Below are 21267 nucleotides of genomic sequence, written 5' to 3' on the forward strand. Positions count from 1 at the left end.
ACTGGGGAGGGGAGAGAGAGAGAGATTGATTTGAGAGGCATTTTTGAATGTATTCATGTATATGCAGACAAAGGAATGATATGAAAAATATTTATCAACCTACAAGCACTAACTACTTAGTATGAATACCTGCTCTAGTACTGGTATCCAGTACCAGCTGGTGCTGAAGACACACCACTGACAGGTATTACCCTGTTAGTTGCTAGATCTTGGGGGGCACCTAAGAGATCCGAGGGAAGGCACTTAGGGATCTTAAATGGCAATAGCCATTTACCAACTGGCAAAAGGATTTCTATATTTTAACACAGAATATCAGTCCTGTGTGGGTGGGTCGAGGAAAGAAAAGAAGATTTCAGAGTGAGATAAAACGATTGTGCGCTCAAAGGTGTATTTGAAATATATGAAATTTATATAGTAAATCCAGTCTCACCCTGTTCCAATCCTTCCTTTACAGAATAGTCAGAATAATCTTTCTAAAACAGAATTTTATCCTTTCCTCTGCTTGAAACTGTATGGTGGATCCCATATCTCCCCTGTATGATGGTCCTCACACCTATTCTCTGATGAGATAAAACTTTGTAGCTTGGCATTCAAGAAACTACAAGATCTGGTCTCTGGTTGCTTCTTCAACATTTTCCCTCCTTCCCAACACACACAACACACAACACACACACCCTCTACCCTTTAATCATATCAAAACCATTTGATATTTCTGGAACATAGTGTATTAGCTCATGTACATTTTTGCCCAAGCAGTTCCATCCTGGAAAGCATCCACCAATACTAGAGTACTCAAACAAATGTCACCTCTCTGGGAAGCCTTACTCCCCATCTGGGCTTCACTAAAATCAGGTACATAGCGCTTGGCTCTGATCACCTTCTAACTGTTAGGTGCTTGTCAGCCTCTCACTCCAGATTGTGAACTTCATGTCCACATGTCCAAAGCAGCTATCTCTCTTCATCCTTTAGCCTCTACTGCAAGCTCAATACCTAATTAATAGTAGGTACTCAAGAAATACTAAAGAGGTTTTTGGAACCAAGATGGCGGAGTACAAGGACGTGCTCTCACTCCCTCTTGCAAGAACACCAGGATCACAACTAACTGCTGAACAATCATTGACAGGAAGACACTGGAACTCACCAAAAAAGATACCCCACATCCAAAGACAAAGGAGAAGCCACAATGAGATGGTAGGAGGGGCACAATCACAATAAAATCAAATCCCATAACTGCTGGGTGGGTGACTCACAAACCTTCAGAGTGAAGGTCCTGAGCCCCACGTCAGGCTTCCGAACCTGGGGGTCCGGCTATGGGAGGAGGAATTCCTAGAGAATCAGACTTTGAAGGCTAGCAGGATTTGATTGCAGGACTTTAACAGGACTAGGGGAAACAGAGACTCCAGTCTTGGAGGGCACACACAAAGTGGTGTGTGCATCGGGACCCAGGGGAAGGAGCAGTGACTGCAGGGGAGACTGAACCAGACCTACCTGCTAGTGTTGGAGGGTCTCCTGAAGAGGCAGGGGGTGGCTGTGGCTCACCATGAGGACAAGGACACTGGCAGCAGAAGTTCTGGGAAGTACTCCTTGGCGTGAGCCCTCCCAGAGTCCGCCATTAGCCCCACAAAAGAGCCTGTGTAGGCTCCAGGGCTGGGTAGCCCTAGGCCAAACAGCCAACAGGGAGGGAACCCAGCCGCACCCATCAGCAGTCAAGTGGATTAAAGTTTTACTGAGCTCTGCCCGAAAGAGCAACAGTCAGCTCTACCCACCACCAGTCCCTCCCATCAGGAAACTTGCACAAGCCTCTTAGATAGCCTCATCCACCAGAGGGCAGACAGCAGAAGCAGGAAGAATTACAATCCTGCAGCCTGTGGAACAAAAACCACATTCACAGAAAGATAGACAAGATGAAAAGGCAGAGGGCTATGTACCAGATGGAACAAGATAAAGGAACAAGATAAAACCGCAGAAAAACAACTAAATGAAGTGGAGATAGGCAACCTTCTAGAAAAAGAATTCAGAATAATGATAGTGAAGATTATCCAGGACCTCGGAAAAAGAATGGAGGCAAAGATTGAGAAGATGCAAGAAATGTTTAACAAAGACCTAGAAGAATTAAAGAACAAACAAACAGAGATGAACAATAAAATAACTGAAATAAAAAATACACTAGAAGGAATCAATAGCAGAATAACTGAGGCAGAAGAACGGATAAGTGACCTGGAAGACAGAATGGTGGAATTCACTGCTGAGAAACAGAATAAAGAAAAAAGAATGAAAAGAAATGAAGACAGCCTAAGAGACCTCTGGGACAACATTAAACGCAACAACATTTGCATTATAGGGGTCCCAGAAGGAGAAGAGAGAGAGAAAGGACCCGAGAAAATATTTGAATAAATTATAGTCGAAAATTTCCCTAACATGGGAAAGAAAATAGCCACCCAAGTCCAGGAAGCGCAGAGAGTCCCAGGCAGGATAAACCCAAGGAGAAACACGCCAAGACACATAGTAATCAAATCAGCAAAAATTAAAGACAAAGAAAAATTATTGAAAGCAGCAAGGGAAAAATGACAAATAACACAGAAGAGAACTCCCATAAGGTTAACAGCTGACTTCTCAGCAGAAACTCTACAAGAAAGAAGGGAGTGGCATGACATATTTAAAGTGACGAAAGGGAAGAACCTACAACGAAGATTACTCTACCCAGCAAGGATCTCATTCAGATTCGATGGAGAAATCAAAAGTTTACAGACAAGCAAAAGCTAAGAGAACTCATCACCAAAAAACCAGCTCTACAACAAATGCTAAAGGAATTTCTCTAAGTGGGAAAAACAAGAGAAGAAAAGGACCTACAAAAACAAACACAAAACAATTAAGAAAATGGTCATAGGAACATACATATCGATAATTACCTTAAACATGAATGGATTAAATGTTCCAACCAAAAGACAAAGGTTTGCTGAATGGATACAGAAACAAGGCCCATATATATGCTGTCTACAAGAGACCCACTTCAAACCTAGGGAAACATACAGACTGAAAGTGAGGGGATGGAAAAAGATATTCCATACAAATGGAAATCAAAAGAAAGCTGGAGTAGCAATACTCATATCAGATAAAATAGACTCTAAAATAAAGAATGTTACAAGAGACAAAGAAGGACACTACATAATGTTCAAGGGATCAATCCAAGAAGAAGATATAACAATTATAAATATATATGCACCCAACATAGGAGCACCTCAATACATAAGGCAACTGCTAACAGCTATAAAACAGGAAATCGACAGTAACACAATAATAGTGGGGGACTCTAACACCTCACTTACACCAATGGACAGATCATCCAAACAGAAAATAAATAAGGAAACAGAAGCTTTAAATAACACAACAGACCAGATAGATTTAATTGATATTTATAGGACATTCCATCCAAAAACAGCAGATTACACTTTCTTCTCAAGTGTGCACGGAACATTCTCCAGGATAGATCACATCTTGGGTCACAAATCAAGCCTCAGTAAATTTAAGAAAATTGAAATCATATCAAGCATCTTTTCTGACCACAATGCTATGAGATTAGAAATGAATTACAGGGGAAAAAATGTAAAAAAAACAAACACATGGAGGCTAAACAATAGGTTACTAAATAACCAAGAGATCACTGAAGAAATCAAAGAAGAAATAAAAAAATATCTAGAGACAGATGACAATGAAAACACGACATTCCAAAACCTATGGGATGCAGCAAAAGCGGTTCTAAGAGGGAAGTTTATAGCTATAGAAGCCTACCTCAAGAAACAAGAAAAATCTCAAGTAAACAATCTAACCTTACACCAAAAGCAACTAGAGAAAGAAGAACAAACAAAACCCAAAGTTAGCAGAAGGAAAGAAATCATAAAGATCAGAGCAGAAATAAATGAAATAGAAACAAAGAAAACAATAGCAAAGATCAATAAAACTAAAAGCTGGTTCTTTGAGAAGATAAACAAAATTGAAAAACCATTAGCCAGACTCATCAAGAAAAAGAGGGAGAGGAGTCAAATCAATAAAATTAGAAATGAAAAAGGAGAAGTTACAACAGACACCGCAAAAATACAAAGCATCCTAAGAGACTACTACAAGCAACTCTATGCCAATAAAATGGACAACCTGGAAGAAATGGACAAATTCTTAGAAAGGTATAACCTTCCAAGCCTGAATCAGGAAGAAACAGAAAACATGAACAGACCAATCGCAAGTATTGAAATTGAAACTGTGATGAAAAATCTTCCAACAAACAAAAGTCCAGGACCAGATGGCTTCACACATGAATTCTTTCAAACATTTAGAGAAGAGCTAACACCCATCCTTCTGAAACTCTTCCAAAAAACTGCAGAGGAAGGAACACTCCCAAACTCATTCTATGAGGCCACCATCACCCTGATACCAAAATCAGACAAAGATACTACAAAAAAAGAAAATTACAGACCAATATCACTGATGAATATAGATGCAAAACTCCTCAACAAAATACTAGCAAACAGAACCCAACAACACATTAAAAGGATCATACACCATGATCAAGTGGGATTTATCCTAGGGATGCAAGGATTCTTAATATATGCAAATCAATCCATGTGATTCACCATATTAACACACTGAAGAATAAAAACCATATGATCATCTCAATAGATGCAGAGAAAGCTTTTGACAAAATTCAACATCCATTTATGATAAAAACTCTCCAGAAAGTGGGCATACAGGGAACCTACCTCAACATAATAAAGGCCATATATGACAAATCCACAGCCAACATCATTCTCAATGGTGAAAAACTGAAAGCATTTCCTCTAAGATCAGGAACAAGACAAGGATGTCCACTCTTGCCACTATTATTCAACATAGTTTTGGAAGTCCTAGCCACGGCAATCAGAGAAGAAAAAGAAATAAAAGGAATACAAATTGGAAAACAAGAAGTAAAACTGTCACTGTTTGCAGATGACATGATACTATACATAAAGAATCCTAAAGATGCCACCAGAAAACTACTAGAGCTAATCAATGAATTTGGTAAAGTTGCAGGATACAAAATTAATGCACAGAAATCTCTTGCATTCCTATATACTAATGATGAAAAATCTGAAAGAGAAATTAAGGAAACACTCCCGTTTACCATTGCAACAAAAAGAATAAAATACCTAGGAATAAACCTACCTAGGGAGACAAAAGACCTGTATGCAGAGAAGTATAAGACACTAATGAAAGAAATAAAAGATGATACCAACAGATGGAGAGATATACCATGTTCTTGGATTGGAAGAATCAATATTGTGAAAATGACTATACTACCCAAAGCAATCTACAGATTCAATGCAATCCCTATCAAATTACCAATGGCATTTTTTACAGAACTAGAACAAAAAATCTTAAAATTTGTATGGAGACAGAAAAGACCCCGAATAGCCAAAGCAATCTTGAGGGAAAAAAGCAGAGCTGGAGGAATCAGAACCCCTGACTTCAGACTATACTACAAAGCTACAGTAATCAAGACAATATGGTACTGGCACAAAAACAGAAATATAGATCAATGGAACAGGATAGAAAGCCCAGAGATAAGCCCACACACCTATGGTCAACTAATCTATGACAAAGGAGGCAAGGATATACAATGAAGAAAAGACAGTCTCTTCAATAAGTGGTGCTGGGAAAACTGGAGAGCTACATGTAAAAGAATGAAATTAGAACACTCCTTAACACCATACACAAAAATAAACTCAAAATGGATTAGAGACCTAAATGTAAGACCAGACACTATAAAACTCTTAGTGGAAAACATAGGAAGAACACTCTTTGACATAAATCACAGCAAGATCTTTTTTGATCCACCTCCTAGAGTAATGGAAATAAAAACAAAAATAAACAAATGGGACTTAATGAAACTTCAAAGCTTTTGCACAGCAAAGGAAACCATGAACAAGATGAAAAGACAACCTTAAGAATGGGAGAAAATATTTGCAAATGAATCAATGGACAAAGAATTAATCTCCAAAATATATAAACAGCTCATGCAGCTCAATATTAAAAAAACAAACAACCCAATCCCAAAATGGGCAGAAGACCTAAATAGACATGTCTCCAAAGAAGACATACAGATGGCCAAGAAGCACATGAAAGGCTGCTCAACATCACTAATTATTAGAGAAATGCAAATCAAAACTACAATGAGGTATCACCTCACACCAGTTAGAATGGGCATCATCAGAAAATCTACAAACAACAAATGCTGGTGAGGGTGTGGAGAAAAGGGAACCCTCTTTCACTGTTGGTGGGAATGTAAATTGATACAGCCACTGTGGAGAACAGTATGGAGGTTCGTTAAAAAACTAAAAATAGAATTACCATATGATCAGCAATCCCACTACTGGGCATATACACAGAGAAAACCATAATTCAAAAAGACACATGTACCCGGATGTTCACTGCAGCACTATTTACAATAGTCAGGTCATGGAGGCAACCTAAATGCCCATTGACAGACAAATGGATAAAGATGATGTGGGACATATATACAATGGAATATTACTCAGCCATAAAAAGGAACGAAATTGGGTCATTTGTAGAGACGTGGATGGACCTAGAGACTGTCATACTGAGTGAAGTAAGTCAGAAAGAGAAAAACAAATATCGTATATTGGTGCATGTATGTGGAACCTAGAAAAATGGTACAGAGGAACCGGTTAGCAGGGCAGAAATAGAGACACAGATGTAGTGAAGAAATGTATGGACACCAAGGGGGGAAAGTGGAGGGGGGTGGGCGTGGTGTTGTGATGAATTGGGAGATTGGGATTGACATGTATACACTGATGTGTATAAAATAGATGACTAATATGAACCTGCTGTATAAAAAAATAAATAAAATAAAATTCAAAAATTCAAAAAAAAAATAAAAAAGAAATACTCAAGAGGATAAAGCATTTACTCCTATAATCTCACTGATCTACATACCAAGGATGTAAGGTGCTGGAGCTGAGGCATGGAGGGTTTTGTACACCATACAGCCTTTAGGTGGTAGGGTCATGCTTAAATCCAGTCTTACAATGCCAGAAGGAAAAATTTGAGGACATTACATGTTTTATAATACTCCAGGAAATTAACACAGAAAAATCAAGTTAGGCCCTTTTTTTGGCATACATTTCCTCTAAGGCTAGATTAATTTTCCTTTCCAATGTCTTTCCCTGATTACACTTCAGGAACCCATTCATTAGGTCCTGTTGCATCAGGTAAACTACATGAGACTTTCCCTTTGAGAAGGTGTGTCTTCATTATAAAGTCTCCTCATTCCTTACGCTTTGAACCTTGGTGCTGGTTTCGGCCCCTCCTTTGTCTCTCCTTCTCTCCTCCTGACTGTCAGCCTTCTTTGGGCCTCTACATCTAGATGTTCCAGGACTGATGACTTATCCTCTGAGTCCTGGCTCCTCACATTGTTTTTGGGATCCCAAACTCATTCAGACCCTTAAGGGGCTTTCTGGGAACGTACGGTATGTACAACGTTAAAACCATGGCCTTATCCAGAGCTTATGTGCAGAAGTGCTGCCTGACTTCTCACTATTTGAGGCTTTTAATGATTCTCCAGCATGGCTGGAGATGTTCACCCTCCAGCTTCTAGATCCCATCCTAACCTTGGCCTGCTCAATGCCAAATCTCTCAATTATCACCATAGTTCACTGCTGCCCATGGCATTAGTATGGCAGTAAATTTCACTTTGGCTTTATAATATGTAGAAATGTAGCCTCCAGATAACTATACATTCCATAAGTAGCAGATAAAATATTCTGTACATCCCTGGTAGAACCCTGCTTTAGATAGTTCGTGCACGCTGACAATTTTTCAAGTGAAAAGTAAGCAAAAAACCTCTAGAGCTGTGCTGTCCAATATGGTAGACTTATGTGTCTATTAAGCCTTGCAATATGGCTAGTTCTAATTGAGAGTTCTGTAAGCATTAAACATCTGATTTCAAGGACTATGAAAAATGTAAAATATATCCTTAACAACTTTAACATTAATTCTATGTTGAAATGATAATATTTCAGTTTTTTTTTTTTTTTTGGATAAAACAAGTTGTTAAAATCCACTTCTATTTATTTTTACTTTATTAATGTGGATAACAATACATTTAAAGTTACATGTGTGGCTTGCATGATTTTGTATTGGACTGCGCTCTCCAGAGGCTTTGCCTGGTGGCTCTTTAATATTAGTAAGCTGACTGTGTACAGATAGAGGAAAATTAATGCAGAATTAAAATGCAAAAAAGGTTATGAATGACAGAAGGACGCTTCTGCTCAGATTTTAAAATTTCTGTTCCCTGAATACACCAACATGCCACCTGCCTTGACAAGCTTTTAAGAACGCCTGATAATCCTCAGAGAAATGAGGCTGAACCAAATGGCATCCGTCTAAGGCTCACTGCATGGTACCTAACCTCAGAGGCTTAAAATCAATATTGATTTTCATCATTTATTTTATCCTGGCATTTAAATATCCCTTAGATTTATTACCTTTAGGTTTTTGGTTCAGATTCAGTGATGGGTATGATACAAGGGTGGTAATAAGTTATGTAGATATCATTTAATTTATGAACTCTGGAGCTCCAGGGTAGTTCAAGAAATATATTAACCACATACACATCACCCTTCATTTTGCAGTAAGGATTTCTAAGCTGGGTCCCCATTGTGCCACTTAATTTATGGTCTGGCCAGGTACATGGATCTGCGTACAGTATTTCAGTATAACTTTCTCCAGCCATCAGAGGGGACGAAGATGGGCTTCAAAGGAGCCAGCTGGACAGCTGATGGATTGCTCTCTCTCCTATCCATAGGCTGAGGCATTATGTAGTTTTTAAAGCTTGTCAGCGGTTTGGGCCTTTTTCTGCTCTGAGAAGCTGCACGCACCGGCCTAGACAAGCAGAATCAGCCATGCTGCAGCAGGCAGAGGACAGCTCCCAGAGTTACTTACGTTGACAGCCGTAGTGCCAGGAATTTCCCGGCAGACACTCATCACACTTAGGCCCTGTTGTTCCAGTCTTACACTCACAAAATCCTGAGCCATTACAACGATCATGGACTGAGCCCAAAGGGTTACAATAACACTCTGTAGAAACAAGACAACACACAGGCTGGAGACAAGTCCGCATGGCTTATAAGGTATCAACACAGGAGTGTTGCTTACTTAAATGCATCACTTAAAGAAAGATGTCCACTAATGGAATGCTTTGGCAAATATGGCTATTTCAGGTCCATTTGTTTATTTGCTCAGCCTTCCATGATATCATTTTTCTGTTATGGGAGGAAATCATCTGAAAACCTCCAAGGAAATAAGACATCATTCTCTTCACTGGTAACAGTTCGTAATGGAGGTTCCATTTGTTAGGGCATTTTTAGATGGTTTAATGAACACAATGAGAAGTTTATATATCAAGGATAAATCAATATGCCATCAGTGTAAAATCTGTTTTAAATTATTCAAATGAGCTTATCGGTTACACTCAAAATTTGAGAACTGGTGAATATTGTTAAAGTGGAATATGAACGCACTTTGTTCATTCAAAGTCAGTTTTACTTTATGATTTGGGATGGTGCTTTATATATATATTTATACTATGTTGTGATGAGCCTTTAGATATTGTATCTGCTACACATGTTAAGTTAGTATAGCTTTTATGCAACCTAGATTAACAATCATGAAAGGAAAATGAATTTTGTAATCCTAAATAAATTTCAACATAGGCATAATTTGAGACTTGTATCATTATAATGTCTATGGACAGAACAATATAACTTTGTGTAATAAAAAGTAAATAGAATAATTTCTTGATTCCTCACACATTATTATGCAGGATATTTTTACTTCTGAAGCTCTGTTTTTCTTAAAGCCTGAATCAGAAATAAGAATTCCTTAGGCTTCCATTAGCTTGAAAGGTAACAGCAGCTAGTTTCCAGCTTTTGGAATTTGTAGGCCAAAGTTACTTTCTTTGTAATCCCACTGTATAATACTGGGCAAGTTATTATGCCCCTCTGTCTCTTGATTTCCTTTATTTTAAAATGGTCCCATTAAGAGGTTTTCATGTCAAAAAACCAAATAAAATCACACCAAGCAACTAACCAAGCAACCAACTGTGAGAAACCCTGAGAATTTTAGTTTAATAACTTTAAGTTTAGCATCTTAGATTGGCAATGGAGATTCAGGGTTTACTGTTAAATAGAGAGGTTTGGTTCTGTTTTTGTCATAGGGGCTAATCAGATAATTTCTTCAAAGAATGTGGAGTACCTTAGAATCATTATTTATTTCATGTTGTGTAAGTCAATTTTGAAGTTCAGCATTCTTAAGATACAAACATTTGTATGACTAAGAGTAACATACATAGGTAAAAATAAAACCAAATAAAGTCTAAAATGCTCTCTCCTTGTCTGGACTGATTTGCACTTAATAATTGGAGTTTTATTTTAAATTGGCATTTTCTATTTTAATGTGTATATATACAGCAGTTGTTTAAAACATTTTTAAATAGCAATTTTGTTGTGGCTTTAAAAATATACACACACACACATACACACACACTATAAGTATATACCTATAGCAAGACTACTATAATATGTTTCTTACTATTTAAAGTGTATAAGTTGACAATGAATCACCAACATTTCGTAAGCCGGGGAGTAGAGTTACATCTGGCCAATACGAATTCACATACTGTGCTAGTCAATTAGCCCGTAACAACTGATTCATATAAGGTTTTAGATGTAAAAAAAAAGTAAACAAAATTTTTAGAAATGTGGAACATCTAAACCACGGTACATCTCAGTGGTTGTCATACAAAAGGTGGTAAGTGTAATGTTAGTCAGGAAAATAAGTGACAAGGAGAGATGGGGTCTACAATCCACATTACATACAAATAATCTAGTTTAAAAAATGTCATTTCTGGAACGATGGTCAATGGTAGATGTTGGGGTGATGAGGATGGCCTTGGAGAATTATATTTTATTCCATGAAACTAGGAAGAATATGCAGGACTGTTAGACTAAAAAACAACATGAAATACTTTTGGAAGTCTAATTAAAAAGTTATACTACAATTGATTTATAAGTATTAGAAGTGTCTTATGTTTGCTTTGTTTTACAGAAGGTACCTCTGATTACCTGATCTTGGGTTTCCAGGGGAATGAAAACAATAATACATCATAATTGGAGATATGTTTAGTAGCAACTGCTGAGCCCTGCATTTCATTCAGGTGTCAAGCTTGTTATCAGGGATTATTAGCAGTGATTACCCAAGGTCACAAGCCACATATCCTCTAGTTTCCTGCTTAATGTTCGAGTTTATATGAAATGGAAGCATGCAAGGATGTCATCTTCATGAAATTGCTGCATCATACAGGCTAATTACATGCATCTTTGGAAACATGGCTGGCTTGGAATTTGTATGAAAATGGGTAAATTTACCAGGAATCATAAAGCAGCGATCACTGTGACAACATGAAATAGCGTGCATTTTATATTTGCCATAATATAAAATGATGCAAATAGTTTAAGACATCTATTTCAACACAGTCAACATTTTGTCAAAGATATGTGCTGTTACCTCATAGCCAGGGTGGTGGATTTCATTGCCAATTGTTAAAGAAATGGCAAAGTGCCTTTTTTCCCCTTAAGTTTAGAGACAGCTTAGATGAAGCTCAAATTTTCAGAGATTAGTGCCTAATTCTGTGAAAGTGAATTGGGTAAATATCCATTCATTTTCATTAGTGCTTTCTATACAAAATGGCATTAAAATTAACTCTCAGTTACTTGTGGTGTATCCTCTCAAATTTAATTCTCAGCCCTGCTGCAAGCCCTTTGGGGAACTTAAATGTAAAAAATAGCGAATAGGTTCGTGCTGCCCCATAGGGCAAACCCTGGTAATGGAGCCACAGGCTTCCAATGGCCTTCAGAGAGCAAACCTCAGCTTCCGTCTCATGCCCAGGCAGCCTGACAGCTCTGCCTTTGGTCCCTCAAGTGGGAAAAGTGGAAGCTATAACTCTTTTAGGAAACTTTTGTACGCTTATAGAAACTAAAGACAAAAGATAGACCGTACGTAGCATATACCAGCTAGCCAAATTTTTCAGTTCATTCTTTAAAATCAATTTTACCCCTTAGGAAAGAGAAACAATTTAAGGAATTTTGGTATGTGGAGGTATACTGTAGCTAATTTTAATGGTACCTAAAAATACTCATCTTTGTGTTTATCTATAGCCACTTGGTTTGAAGAGTACAAAATACTGAACAGGGATATGTTTACCTCAATAATATAAAAACCTCTCCAAGATTTATAACTTTAATTAACAAAGTTTCTAGAAAGGGAGAAAAGAACTGCGTTTGATTTTTTTTAAGTAGAAATAAATACAAGAATGTATATTAAGCTTTCCATTCATCTGTATTTTACATCATTTAAAAGACAAAAGCTGAATGGCAACTTCTTGTCTGTGGATAATCAAATATGGATTTATAATAGAACTATGCTTCTTAGAATTAGACAGGAAGTGTGGATTTTGTAGTTTATAGATTACTTTAGAACAGGAAAAGGGGAGGACTTCATTAGAATAGAATACTTTGAGTAAAATATATTGGGATATTGTTAAGTTACCTGCTATGAGAAATTTTATGGAATAAAATCTTTTCTTTTAAGGTCTTTTTCTTTGATTTATTGAAAATAATATGAAATTGATATTGCAAAACATTTACATCTTATTGTAATGTTTTGTATTTTGAAAAAACTGATTAGGTTTTATTCCTGTATTCCTAGTGTTCCTATTTATTGTACCTTTTCCCTTGTTAACATATTTATAGTATGACATTTATATATTTTTACAAATGACATTCAGCAAAATGTAACTGCATGCAGAATTCAGACAGCTATGTGCCTTTTGGTTTTTATTAATATTCTCAAATCTTTGTAACCCAAATGTTATAAAGGCAATTGAACTTCTGTTCACAAGCTCAGAGTGGAATTGCTGCTGTCATCCTAAAAACATACCATAAGTAAAAGTCTGACAAGCTTAGCTTTGCTAATTGTGTCAGGGTAGTTGGGAGAAAGCGTTCAAAAGCTTTGAAGTCAGGAAACTAACTCTTTACTAAAGCTGTATGATTTGGGTCAATTTGCCTTACTTTTCTCAACTAGAAAATAGGGGAAATTATCAGTGGAGTACTTACCACCATGGTTTTGTTAATGAGGATTAAGTAAAAACAAAACAAACAAACAAACAAAAAACATACTTGCAAGTCAGTTCACAGTTTACCAAGTGTTTCCTGTGCATTCCATATGACACCAATTTGACCAGGAGTTTTCAACGACTTACCTAATGCACACAGCTATTAAATAGCAAACTGGGACTTGAACCCAGCTCTCCAGCCTCTAAGTCCAGGGATTTCTCCACTAATTCACAAATAATAAGGAAGCACTTTGAAAATTAGAACATACTATAGACATAAACAGTATTATAAAAACTTGGCCCATTTTAACTGAAAAAACTTGTCCAGCTATTTTAAATGACACTTGGCAAATAACTATATAACCTTGACAATCCAATCAGAAAACAATGATTCCAGAATTGCAGATTGATTTGATTTCTTTTTTGATGAAAAGATCACCTTTCATTTTTCAGCTTGTGTATTCTATCTAGTCTTTATGTGAAAAAATCTACCTTTAACATTGGTTGCCTATATATTACCTATTGGTGTGGTAACAGATACATATGTACCCTTCACCATTTTGAATATATGCACTTCTTCAAAGTACATTATGAAGTGAAATTCTATTTCTTATTTCTTATTTTTCATCAGCTCCCTTTCTTAAAGATAGGTTCTACTATGCAAAAGGTAGGAGAAGCTTTTTTGGATGGGAAGGGCACCTGGTTCTCTCCAGTTGACATGATCAGTCATCACAGGGGGTGGAAAGAATGCTCAAGGGAATTCTGTGGCCCCAGTTTTCCAGGGCTCATGTACTTTGGAAGCTAAGAGAATTAATTGTCTTGAATAGTTTTGAAAAATTGCTTCTCCTTTTGAGGGCTATAGGAAAATTCAATAAGTGGAATTTCATTACTATGGATGGAAAAGCCAGGCAAACTTCTACATTACCAATTGCTAATGGCTTTCAATTCCAAATGGGAATATTTTAAATCAATATTAGTTGATTACTAATTATTTACAAAAGTTTGTGTCCTAATCTCATGTCTATAATTAAAAACCTTATAATGAGTTTACATTTTGAAAGCTGAGTGTACAACTTAAGACTTTAAGATCAGGTTGAAATGACCAGGTGTTAAGATTTCATGCAAAAAAAAGAGAAAGAAAAACAAAAAGAGAATTACTTCATCTCTTAAACATGACTTTTCAGCTCATCATCTTTAAAGCAACAATTAGACAAGGATTCAAAATACATCCCCCAACTATGATTTCAATCAGCACAAGTGAAATCTTTAAGTCTACCACAAGGATGTTTTCTCCATTGAGAAAGTTCATTCTGGCTCAGCTGTGGTGCAAATCACCAGCCTCTCCACCTTAAATAGCTCCCCATCTCGTGAAAGGCACAGAACAATAGCTGAAATTATAATGGAACTGACCTATGCACACATTCTCATCGTCCAGCTGTGCAGAAGCATTTCTGAAGTAGCCCAGCCTGCATAACTCACAGTGCTGCCCTCTAGTGTTGTGTTTACAGCTCACGCAAATGACTGTATTTAGCAGATCGATATAACTGCATCGATTGGAGTGGCCGAAGCATTCACAATCTTGCAAGGAAGAACAGAAATGTATACAGAGTGTATACAGTCGCAGAATAACAGCACACTACATGCTTGGATAAAATGAGAAGTGGAGAAAAGATGGCAGAATGGCATTACATGTATGTGATTCCACATGACACATGGTGACCGCAGGTGGTTGTGACTGGCATGGAAGTAGCGTCTGTTTCAGGCAGGAGAGAAAGATTGGACATTCACAACATGATCGGAGAGTGTTAATTCTTGGCAGACAATATGAACAGAAGCATTTGCAGGTGTACACCTTTTAAAATTTGGGAAGACTCTGTTTCCATTGATGCAAAAGTCTAATTTTTGCACATTGAAAACTTCACTGTCTTTGCATCACTCCCCTCATTTTCTCTTCATATTTGCAATCTTAAAAAAGAAGGAAGGATGAATGTTGGCATCTAAGGCCTGAGTCTGCCATCACCCATGGCTCCTTTGTTTAGAGTCTTACTATCATTTGTGTCAAGACAGTAACTCAGTCAGAGTTTCACACAAGAAATCATGGCAAATTTAATAGGGATCTAGACAACTAAACAACTCTTTATTTTTGTTTTTTCCAAATGGTAAGAGGAGAAGATGACTTCTGTAAGCCTTTCATCAGGCCAAATCTGCATGTTTGCTTATGTGTGAGAGAGAATACAAAAAACAGGGAGATTATTGGTATGAAAAAAGTGCTCTTAAGATTTCCTTTTCTTGCAAGTTTCAAGCTAAGTCTGCTACAAAAGAAGAGTCAGGCAGCTACTGTACCCTCAGATTGCTTTTCCTTTGTCTCCCCAAAATGTTAGAGGTGCCTCTGAGGCTTAGGGGTGATGGTGATAAGAACTAGACAAGGAGACGTAGGGAAGGGTGGAGAGTGACTAGATCGTCTCTCTTTTGCAACTCAACCAAAGCAAGTCATTAATCTAATTCAACCTTTTTAAAAGAAGTAAAAACAAAGCCTCTACTGGTGCAATAGCTACTAAATCAGACAGAAAAAAATGTGTGAGAAGTAACTAGGTAGGGAATCTGTTTCGTCTCCTCAAATATGGGGGCAGGCCTAGCTCACATTTATAAGGGAGGTCAATTATGAAACTGCAAACCTTGTTTGCCTAAAACTATCCCTCTCATTAATGTCTGGCTTTTATTGTATCCCACCAGGAAGCCAAACACAGTCACTATTTGAGCTCATTTATTCATTCACTCAATAAATAATATGTTCGGCTGGTCTATGTGTCAGGCACTATGTGAGGTACTGAGTTACTCTTTTGGCCTAGATTAAAATTTTGGAAGTATTGCATTTGATGACCAGAGTAAAAATGAGTAAGTGTTGTCAAAATTAATAAGGAAGGGTGATTATCTTTTTTTTTTTTTTTTCTATTGGGTTGGCCAAAAAGTTCATTTGGGTTTTTCTATAAGATGTTACAGAAAAACCCAAACGAACTTTTTGGCTAACCCAATAAATTAACATACTGACACTCATCAGAACAGTGTGGATTCATTCGTATGAGAGCCAGTTACTACAGTAGAGAGCTGAGGTCAAGGTCCCAACAGAATGAAATCAAATTTGGATAGAAGCAGAGGAGGACACTGGAAATGGTGAAGAGTGGAAGACACCCAGGAATAGGGTTAGCACCTTGGAGACCCCAGATGCTTAAAAGAAAGGCAAGAAGAATGGGAGGTTCCTGAAGGCAAGCCCCTTCCTTTACAGGAGGCTGGCTTTGTCACGGTGTGCATGTGTGCTAGGGGTGGGGAGTGGGAGTGGGGAGTTGGAGGAACCAGCGGGAGAAGGAGAGTTCTGGGAGAAGGAGGCCATATGGGCGATGGGGTAAGAAAATCCTGCAAAAATTTTGTAGTTAAGGCATGCCAAATTAATAATAATAATAGCAACAAGAAAAATAATAGAATTACATATCACCAAATTAAATTCTCTTAGAAAACAAGCATTTCACACCCATACATTCTATCTCCCTGAGTTCAACCTTGTTTAAGCTGGCATTTCTGACTCCATAGGAAACCTAAAGGGCGTCTCCAACCTTCCTTAGTTGAGGGTTTGGAACAGGGAGAATCTTTCTGGCCTGGAGCCACCTCAGGGTAGTAGTTGCAGGGAGGAGAACCATGTCCCAAATCTAATTGCTTCCCAAGGACTTCTTCAGAGCTGCCTGGAATTCCGGAGGCGTGGGCACACACACCCTGTCCTCAGGCTCTCCCTCTCTAGAAGAGGCCCCTAAGTGGTTACTGTTCTTCACATAACCCCATCCTAGGTTGGTTCTTGGTGTACCCAATATAATTAATCCAGATTTTTTCAAAAGAATCTTTTATGTGCATAAATTCATCCTAGGAACTTTTCAGAACCACATAGAAGTAAGTCCTTGTTGTCAAGAAGCTTGTTTAGTGGGTAAGACAAACATGTGCTCAGATAACTAGAAAAAAAAGAGGACGTGCTTAAAAACAAAAACAAACAAAGACACAAAGTGATATAAGGAGAAATTCATTTCACTTGAGGAGAATTAGGAAAAACTAAGTTAAAACTAAATCTTCCATGAGGGCCAGTAAGGTTTATTTAACAAAAAAAAAAAAGGAGGAAATGAGCATTTCCAGTGAAAGGAATAGAGTGTGCAAAGACATGACATTGGGAAATGGGAGAGAACAGGGCTGGAGAAGTTTCATAACATGGTTCCTTTGTGGATAAGATCTACCCAATAGTCAATACTATTGGAAGTATTGAATGGTTCCTTTGTGGATAAGATCTACCCAATGCTGGGCTTCATCTGACAAAGCTTTACTCACCAAAAAACGTGTCTGTAGACATCCAATTTCAATCAAGACCCAATCCATGAATCTCTGTAGACACTGTTACCTACTATTCTTTGAATTTAATGAATAGTATGCATTTCTGTGACATTCACTATTTGTTTCTGGGTTTTGTTTGAAAATCAATTTAGTAATTTTGATAGGAGAGTTAAATAATGTAAATTCTATAAATAATTATATACAAAACCATACACAGCTAAACACTCAATATCACAAACTTCTTCCAGAAGATAAGTGGATACTTTAAATGTCTTATAACCTAAGAAATGAGCTAATAGTAACTTTATTCCTTTAAAACTTCTAAGATTCTTCTGAGACTTTGATAAAGCTGTCTTCTCTGACCATGGTGTATTTGAGAATATAAAATGATAAAAAGATCTTTGAAAGTGATTTGAAACACATGAGAGCACTATATAAATGCAAGACATTTCAGATGTAATTATTAGACTGCTGTATTATTTTTCAGTTTTCTGTTAATTTCCCACTCTTTAGGAACTGTTCTTTCCACATAGGCCCAGAATCCATGAATGATCATTAATGATAGAGTTAGAGCTGCACTATCTTATTAAGATCCTGAAGGGATGATATTAATAGTTCAATAATTCTTTGATCCTCTAATTCACTGGCCTACCATTTCCTCCTTTCCCTTTTTACAAAATATAGGGTTCATGGTCCATTCTTACAATCACAGGAGACCCCTCCTCCCTGAGACATCTCCCTCACCCTCAACCCCCCACCCCCAATTACAGTCTCCTGAGAAAATCTGATCCTGGTTAAATCCAACTCTCCACTTCTCCATGCCTACTCCCCAGCAGCTAAATGTGGCTGGAGTTTTTTTCCAACTATTTTGAAACAAGTCTCACTTTAAATTCATGACCATAAACTTCAATAGGGCCTCAGGGCATTCTGGCAACCCTTCCTGGGCCAGGAGGCTTCTGGGCCACCACTCTCTCTTGGTTCACCTCCTTCCCCACCTACCATTGCTTCTTCCTCTCTTCTGCTTTTTGTTGTATCTTCTCAAATGACTCAGGGCTTAGCCCTTGGACCTCTTGGCTCTTTAGGTTCACTAAGAGCCAGGGTTTTTTACCCAACCTCATGACTACATAAACCATCAATATGCTGACCTTTCCAAAATAGTTATTTCCAGCCTGGACCAACTTCCCAGTTAGTTAGTGAGACTTCATCCAGACTAATATATTCAACTGCCTTCTTAATGTCTCCACTTGGACATTTAATAGATATCTCAACTTTAACATGTTCAAAACTGAGCTCATAGGTTACCTTCCCAAGCCTGACACTTACATGGGCAGCCGGCTCTGTCTCGGTAAATGACAACTCTATTCCTCCAATTGCTTAGGTCAAAATTCCTGGAGTTGTTCTTGACACCAATCTTTTTCTCATCCCCCTCTACCCACGTCCCCAACCAATCAATCAGCAGATCCTCTTGACTACACATTTAAAATACATTCTAAATCTCACCATCTCATCTTTAGTTAAGGGCACTTGGATTATTGCTGTTGTCCTCAAACTGCTTCCCTGGCTTCCATCCTTGTGAGAGTCTCCTCCACACAGCAGTCAGAGTGACTCTTTTAAAACTTAAATTAGGTCATGACATCCTTTTGCCCATAATCCTAATGGCTTCCTGCCTGATTCAGAATAAAAGGCAGAGTTTGAATTCATTCATTCCCAATTGATCTGGGCTCATTGCTATCAATCTCTTCCTCACTCGCTGTACAATACTTTCAGGTTGCTCTGCAAACATGCCAAGCACTTCCCCAGGGCCTTTGCATTTGCTGTTACCTCTGTCTGGCCTACTCCTCCCCCAGACTTCCCTATGGCTTGCTTCATCGCTTTGTTTTTAGGTCTTGCTCAAAGAAAATGCTGTGACTACTCTATCTGAAATAACAGCTCCTGACCCAAACACATGAATCCCCCCTTCCACATTTACTAATCCTGTTTAATTTTTTTGTAGAACCTAGAGTATCTGAAGACTAAATTAAAAAAAAAAATTTCTCCCCTATACTTTGAGTGTAAAGACATGTGTGCAGACTGTGTCCATTTTGTCCACAGATGTAAACAGAACTCAAAATACTAAGCACTCAAAAAATGTTGTTAAATGAATGAATCAATGAGTCAACAAATCAGTGATGATCCTGAGGCATCTTACTTTGGGAAACAGAGGAAGACACAGAGGAAAGTTATGTTTAAATTCATTCCTCCACCATTCAAATTCTGTAAGAGAGTCTGGCTATATCCTAAGTATTAAAGAGTTGAGAAAAACAACAGCCATACATCACTCTATAACTGAGTTATTAAATATTTTAGCTGAAAATTGACTATATGTCTATGCAGATTAGTTTAGGTAGGAAAAAGGAGATTTCCAAAAATTGCTATGGTTTTATACACTTTTGCAATCTCAAATCACACTGTAGGCTATATTTTATTTTTCAGACAAGTTTTAATTACTGTTGTGTAAACAAGCTAACAGGGTCCTCTAAAGCACATTTTCATGGTGAAGCATGGCATGCATTGGCAATGCATATTTATTGAGGACAACCTTATACCAGGGGACAACTTGAACGAGGCCCAGTGCTAAGCGAGAATCATAGCCCTAGAGCAATGAGCCATGTTGGACCATGAGGCCCAGTCCTGAAGAGTCCAGTGCAGAGTTTCTCAACCTCAGCACTACTGACATCTTAGGCCAAATAATCCGTGGTTTTCCCATATGTTGTAGGATATTCAGAAGCATTCCTGGTCTCTATCCACTAGAAGCAGTAGCAACTCCCAAGCTGTGACAACCAAAAGTTCCCTGGGGGAGCAAAATCCCCCATCTGATGTATATGACATCATATAAGGCAGTTATGATAATATGGTACGTAAGAACTGGCTAGTTAAGCGAGCAGCATTTTAGAAGAAGGAGAGTTCAAAGTTGTCTTTCTAGATCAGGAACGATCCAAACCTCTTCTAAGGTTTAAAGACACTTTCTGACTGAGACTGGCTGGGGAAGGCCTGGGGAGGTAAGAGTTATAGAAAAACAAAAGGTTGGAGAGAAAGAGAATGAAAGAAAAAGAATGTTAATAATAGGAAGGGGGGTGTTAAATGTCTTGGTGTCTTCTTTCTTACTGTTCCCCATGTTGCCTCTAATTCCATTATTACGTCACCAATGTACCGTAATATGACATATGTTACGGAATATAAGATAAAGTACTCTGAATGTGGCACAGGTAGGTTTATTTATATATGTTGGGGCCAAATGAGGAAAGTTTCTTCAAAGTCAGAGCTGGTGGAAATTTACTGTAGTCACTCAAAAAGAAAGGATTTGGAAAAAAAGACTTTAGATAGACAGAAGGTGAAGGAATTAGAATTCTTATAAAGTATTTTCCCTTCACTACATTAGCAAAGTCACAAGCCTCCAGGGGCCTCCCCCAGGGATGGGAATGAAGTGGCTGCAGCATTTTCCTGATTCTTACTCACCCCCAACTCTGTCTTGCAACCTTAGGTAGCTTTTGAAGCCCTTCCATGTACATCATTTGATAACAATCTGGATTATTCTATGATAAATCTACTTCATTAGGTGGCTTCTTCCTGCCTGTGGAAATGTGTTCAGATCTCATTAGTGCTGTGACCCCAAGAAGCTAGAGATTCAATGATACAGGGTCAAA

At 37.9% G+C, this 21267-nt stretch overlaps 1 protein-coding gene across 6 annotated transcripts in view; it reads right to left on the bottom strand.

Annotated features, from left to right (window-relative positions):
- The window catches only part of NTNG1 (netrin G1), a 326009-nt gene that overhangs the window by 42572 nt on the left and 262170 nt on the right, over positions 1-21267 (bottom strand). For 2 of the 6 annotated variants that reach the window (XM_061186243.1, XM_061186242.1), the window contains one exon: positions 8992-9126. The exons of 3 other annotated variants lie outside the window; for them this stretch is intronic. In XM_061186243.1, coding sequence (XP_061042226.1) covers positions 8992-9126 — 135 coding nt within the window. Of the gene's footprint in view, positions 1-8991; positions 9127-14629; positions 14798-21267 lie in introns of all 6 variants that reach the window. One more of the 6 variants, XM_061186248.1, reaches the window with a different exon arrangement.

This window comes from Eubalaena glacialis, chromosome 3 (assembly GCF_028564815.1).
Source record: "Eubalaena glacialis isolate mEubGla1 chromosome 3, mEubGla1.1.hap2.+ XY, whole genome shotgun sequence".
NCBI lineage: Eukaryota > Metazoa > Chordata > Mammalia > Artiodactyla > Balaenidae > Eubalaena > Eubalaena glacialis.